The sequence below is a fragment of the Doryrhamphus excisus genome, chromosome 12 (assembly GCF_030265055.1).
Source record: "Doryrhamphus excisus isolate RoL2022-K1 chromosome 12, RoL_Dexc_1.0, whole genome shotgun sequence".
Taxonomy (NCBI): domain Eukaryota; kingdom Metazoa; phylum Chordata; class Actinopteri; order Syngnathiformes; family Syngnathidae; genus Doryrhamphus; species Doryrhamphus excisus.
The window spans coordinates 981,494-987,493 of NC_080477.1; the positions used below are offsets into that span (position 1 = coordinate 981,494).

The 6,000-nt window shown below is 46.1% G+C and overlaps 1 protein-coding gene across 1 annotated transcript in view; it reads left to right on the forward strand.

The window, feature by feature from the left end:
• Nucleotides 1-5,663, forward strand: part of LOC131139261 (tyrosine-protein kinase CSK) — a 45,906-nt gene extending 40,243 nt beyond the window's left edge. The window contains exons 10-13 of the mRNA XM_058088670.1: nucleotides 853-926; nucleotides 1,011-1,206; nucleotides 1,298-1,384; nucleotides 2,863-5,663. Coding sequence (XP_057944653.1) covers nucleotides 853-926; nucleotides 1,011-1,206; nucleotides 1,298-1,384; nucleotides 2,863-3,045 — 540 coding nt within the window. The 3' untranslated portion in view covers nucleotides 3,046-5,663. The remainder of the gene's footprint in view (nucleotides 1-852; nucleotides 927-1,010; nucleotides 1,207-1,297; nucleotides 1,385-2,862) is intronic.
• The last annotated feature ends 337 nt before the right edge of the window (nucleotides 5,664-6,000 follow it).

Genomic DNA, 6,000 nt, shown 5'->3' on the forward strand with positions numbered 1-6,000 from the left:
CCTAGTTGGAATGGGGAAAGATATCGTACATCCCAAAAAGACGTGTATTCATGTCCCATCTAAGTACTGCGGCTAATGGGCGATTTTTTTCAATGCAGTTTTTCTTTTAAAAATGATTTGGAGAGCATGAGAAAGTGGAGAGGAGAGCATAGGTCTCTTTGACCACATGGTCATTACGTGTATTTTAAGTTTGTTGCACAACATAGTAGCAGCGAGAGAACCATTGTTGTAATAGCAGAAGGAGTTAACTGCTGAGCCAGCATTAATAGCGCTGATGAGTTAATTGTTAATCGTAACAAGCTCACGTTTTAAAGCGCATTCCGAGGTTCATTCATTCATTTTTTATCGCTTATCCTCACGAGGGTTGCTGGAGCCTATCCCAGCTGTCTTCGGACCCCGGGTTGGTGGCCAGCCAATCACAGGGCACATATAGACAAACAACCATTCACACTCTCATTCATACCTATGGACAATTTGGAGTCGCTAATTAACCTAGCATGTTTTTGGAATGTGGGAGGAAACCGGAGTACCCGGAGAAAACCCACGCATGCACGGGGAGAACATGCAAACTCCACACAGAGATGGCCGAGGGTGGAATTGAACCCTGGTCTCCTAGCTGTGATGTCTGCGCGCTAACCACTAGAACGCTGTGCAGCCCATTCCGAGGTTAAAAATAAAATTATTACATGCGGCATTATAAAAATACTACATCAGGGGGTCGCCTACAGCCACAGATGTGGTTGGCGGTTATTTACTTTTCTATACAAACCCACCCTGCGGTGATCAGAGACCCGGCAGCCGACTGAATTTTAAAAGTTAAACGCTGTGTTTCCTCCACTGCGTCCCACACAGGGCAGCCTCGTGGACTACCTGCGGTCCCGAGGGCGGACGGTGCTGGGCGGAGACTGCCTGCTAAAGTTCTCACTGTGAGTGGTGGCCGTGCTCGTCTGTTGACGACAATAATGCTATCCCAAGCCATGCGTGACCGATGTCGCCCCCCCCTCCCCCAGCGACGTGTGCGAGGCCATGGAGTACCTGGAGGCCAACAACTTCGTCCACAGAGACCTGGCGGCTCGCAACGTGCTGGTGTCGGACGACAACATCGCCAAGGTCAGCGACTTCGGCCTCACGAAGGAGGCCTCTTCCATACAGGACACCGCCAAGCTGCCGGTCAAATGGACCTCCCCCGAAGCTCTCAGAGAGAAGGTGAGAGAGGAACGACGTTCGCTCAGCGCCCCCTTAGCCGACTTAGCGTAGCGTAACCCCGACGCTCTCTTGCATCACTGTCACTCCGCAGAGGTTTTCCACCAAGTCAGACGTGTGGAGTTACGGAATCTTACTGTGGGAGATCTACTCCTTCGGCCGCGTGCCTTACCCTCGAATTGTGAGTACCTGCACGCCGCACGGGGCAAATGAAGACCGCTGTTCTTCACGGCTATTTATAGTACCGACTACACAAACACATACTTCCTTATTACTGGTATTTGTGGGTGCTGGCTTGCACGCAAACGGTTGGGAAATTTGCTCATTTTGTTTTTCTTCAGCAAACACACTAGCCGAAAACGATTTCGTTCAAACCTAGCTATGCTAACGTTGGTGTCCCACCGTCTCCCCCAACTCTTTAATGTTATGTTGTTGTTCGCGACGTATGGCGTCTGCTACGTTGCACAAGTGCAGAGTTCCTGTGTCCATGCAGGAAGTGGATGCGGTGCTGCCTGTCATAGACGGACTTGGACACACAAACACGTCATTAACATTAAAGCTACGGCGTGTCTGTAGCTTTAATGCTAATGACAGTCAACAGTCATTTATTGTGTTCTACCTTATTATGTATACCTTATCTATAAATGGAATATTTCTGTACTACAGAGAGTAGAAAAAGTTTTTTTTTTACATTATTAGAGAGCTCTAAACATGAAATAACACCCCTATAGTCACCTTTACACTCCTATTACCCAACATAGTAGATAGTAGTAAAAGAAAATAAGCCATGTAAGACATAAATAAGTTGATGCTCATGTGCTGCCGTAAATCGGCTCGAGTGGTGGGAGGACAGGAAGTCATGTCCGGGGGGGTTCAGAGTTGAGTTTTAGCTTGGCGTTGGGTTATGGATGCCAAAGCAGGCCGTGTTGGGGGTTATTGTTCCTTTTGTGGGATCCGCCCCCAAACATTACAGTAACATTACTGACACCTAGTGGCCGGTGTAGGATACTACTACATATCGTAGCAACATCTTTAAATGCGTCTTTGGGATGCCTTATTTTATTATTCACTGAATTTGGGCAAAACCATATTTGAAAAGGTGTGAACTGTGCTTTAATGGGATTTTTTTTTTTTTGAATGGCCCCCATACAATCATGAGCCATCCGTCCATTTTTTTATGCCGCTTGTCCTCACTGGGGTCATGGGGATATGCTGGAGCCTATCCCAGTGGATTTTGGGTGAGAGGCGGGGTGAACCCATACTGGTCGCCACGACATATCCTATCATTTATTACTGAAACCTGTGATATTTGAAGCATGAAGTGGTGAGGGACTACGGTATTCCTGGTAGGGCTTATTTAAAGGGACTTTTGTAAATTGTAGCACCACCCTTCTACCAGCAGGTGGCAGCATTCATCACTTTAGCCAATGAATTTGCTGCTTGTTTTTCCACAGCAAGTCATTCACATGAACGGTTTTGGCTTAGTTTTTACTCCGGGTGTCCTCCTTGTTGCAACCTCGGCCTGGAATCGAACCCGTGTACAGGTATCCCACCAGGGACGCTGCCGCGTCAGGAAGAACAGCGGATGATCCCCCACCCCTTGAGTCACGCTGTCTTTGTTTGTGCACGCCCACCTTCTTTCCCCTTCCTCCCTCCCAGCCGCTGAAAGAGGTGGTGCCCCGGGTGGAGAAGGGCTACAAGATGGACGCCCCCGACGGCTGCCCGCCGGTGGTTTATGACCTGATGAAGCAGTGCTGGACCCTGGACCCGGTGGTGCGGCCGTCCTTTCGCATGCTGAGGGAGAAGCTGCAGCATATCAGAGCCAAGGAGCTCTACCTGTGAAGCGGCGGCGAGGAGAGGGGATGGTTGGGGGGCGGGGGGGTTGGGGGCGTGTGGGAGGGGGCGGGGGCAGCCCACACCACAAGACAAAGGGACCACAGTGACACTTCCTCTCCAGCCTGTGGGACTGCCTCCCTCCACTTCCTTCCCCTTTTAAGGAGCGTTTTCCTGTTTGTGTTGTAAAGCTTTGGCCATGTTTCCTTGTCTTCTTCTCTTCCTCCTCCTCCTCTTCCTCCCGCCCCGCCTCCACCCCGCCTCCACCCCTCCTCTGTTGAACACGGCATTAACTGGAGGGGAGGCTGGCCTTTTCCTCCACGTTTGTCAGGTGCTTGCTGTCCTCTTCCGTCATCCCCCTTTTCCTGCCTGCATGCCCCCCCCCCCCCTCCCTCTCTGCTGGGCGTGGTGTCGGGTGTGGGGCCTTCGCTCTGTGCCAAAGTGCCTCCAGACGTCCCTCCAGCACTGTGGTCTTATTTTTTTTATGACTTCATCTTTTTTTTTTTTTTAATTGCTTTCTTCTTTTCAGGGAGGTTATCAAACCATTTTTTTAGTGCCGTCTCCCCCATTTTTTGTGTCTACAACGAGAGAGTAAACTTTTTTTTTTTAAGGGAGGGGGGGACAGTATCATGTTTGTCCTCCAGCTAAGACTTAATATTGGGAGGAACCATGAGTAGAGACGAGGGGGGGTCATGACAGTATAACAGGAAGAGGAGGAGGAGACCCTGAACATGTGGTTTCATCATAATACGTGGGCTTGGTTTTTTTTTTATATCAAAATATATTTAAAGGATTACAAAAAAAAAAAAAAGACAAACTGACTGGGGCAGAGAATTTACAAAACAAAAATGGGCGGGGGGGGGGGTGTTGGGAATGTTGAGCGGGAACGTGGCGGTTGGTTGGTGCATGCTGTGTGTGAGAGGCCTTCCATTCAACTGTCAGTGCTTTCAATGTTCATTGTTTTATTATGCTATCATGAATAAATCATTCCATCTGACACGGATGGCCCTTGACATCTTAGAAAACCCAGGGGGGGGGGGGGGCGCATTGGGAACCAGTGCCAAAAATGTAATAACATCACAAAAATATAGTTATTAGGGCTCACCATTGATTATAATATTGAGATTAATCGCATTGGTCCATAGTTCACTCAATTAATCGCAGCTAAGTGTACCTTCTGGAAGATTGTTTTTAATACGCCTATCAACATGGAACTGGATCATATGTTTGCTTCATGACATTTTTCTTTATGAAACAATATTTTTCAACACAAAATGGACCAACACAATGTACAACAATGGCGACTGTTGACCACGCCCATATCATTACCATATTACATTGTGACAAACATTACAAATAAAACACACCGACTAAGTGAAATGAAAACACAAAAATATCACAGTATCCTTTGTGATTTTTCAGCCCCCCCCCCTCCCCAACGCAAGTTGTCAGTGTCACCATCAGGCTCTGACCTCCTGGAGATGCTGCTTTGTTGTTGCTGTCCTTCCCATCACTCTCTGCAGCGCCGACGGTCCTCAACCGGGGGGGGCGGGGGATTACATAATCGCTGAAGCGCCCACAGCCGCGACCGTCCCGACCCCGGTCACGTGACGCCGGCTCCGGCCCGCCACCCCGATGCGGTCGCACGTGTCTCACCAAAAGCAACACGACCCCCCTGCCAAGCATGAAGGTACCCCACACGGCCCACGACACCTTTTGGAAACGCAACCAGGGGATTGAACACTACTTTACTTTTTAATAACTGTTTTTTTTTGTTTGTTTTGTTTATGATGGCCAGGGAAACTCTTGACCTTTTGACCCTCGATGATGTGACCACATCATAATTTTAGTCCACTGTCTTGAATGGTAGCATCCAAATCTTATTTGTTCATATCCGTGCTTTTTTTTTCTTGCCGTTTCTCGTATTTCTAATTGAACACAAACAAATTTCTTCCTTTTTTTGCGTTAATTCAAACATCAAATGCAAGCGTCTCTAAAACAGCCGTTAAAATAAAACAAAAACGCTGAGCGTCCAGTTGGAAATAACAAAGGTTTGTCAATTATTCTTATTAATTTTTATGCAATTTATTATTTTTTGTACATTTTTTTTAAATACATTTCACAAAATTGAAATCCCCAAACATTAGTGTAAAAAAAAAAATAGTGGTAAAGAACTGTAATTGACCCTTTTTGCCACTAGGTGGAACTAGCACACTTCATTTGACTTTTGCAGCGTGTGCATCAGAATGCATGAGGACAGTGCTGAACATGCCCTGTGGAATACATTGTGGTCCTCTACCACTGTCTAATCCCCTCATAAGATGTCTACTATTGTACTTTAGTTTAATAATGACACTCTGAAAGTGTATAGAAACACACAAAGGAGCTTTATTTAACCGTATTCTTTTGGCGTGCTGGAATCTGTGAACCAGGAAGTAGGGATGCGCCGATATCGATACTCCCGATACCAGCTACCCGTGTGCTAAAGGCGATTCTCAAATTGGAAGTATTGATGCTTTTTAATTGTTTTTAATTAACAATTTTTATTTTTTATTGTTTAAAATAGTATTTTCACTATTTTTGATGTCATTTTGTCCTGAGGTGATATAATAGTAACATTTTTAGTTGTATTCATGGGTATCACGCTAATATTAGCATATTAGCATTTTGAGCAATTTTGATCAGTGCAGTTATTTTAAGTGCTAGCATGCTAATGTTAGCAGGCAAACATGAACAAATGAGTATTTTTTGCGATTTTCATGAATATGAGCTTAAGCAAGCACTTAGTGCTATCATGCTAGGCGTTAGCATGCTAATGTTAACATGCAAACATGAGCAAACGAGCATTTTTTTGCGATTTTCATGAACATAGGCTTAAGCAAGCACGTAGCGCTATCAGGCTAGGTGCTAGCATGCTAATGTTAGTGTGCTAATGTTAACATGCAAACGAGCATTTTTTGCAAT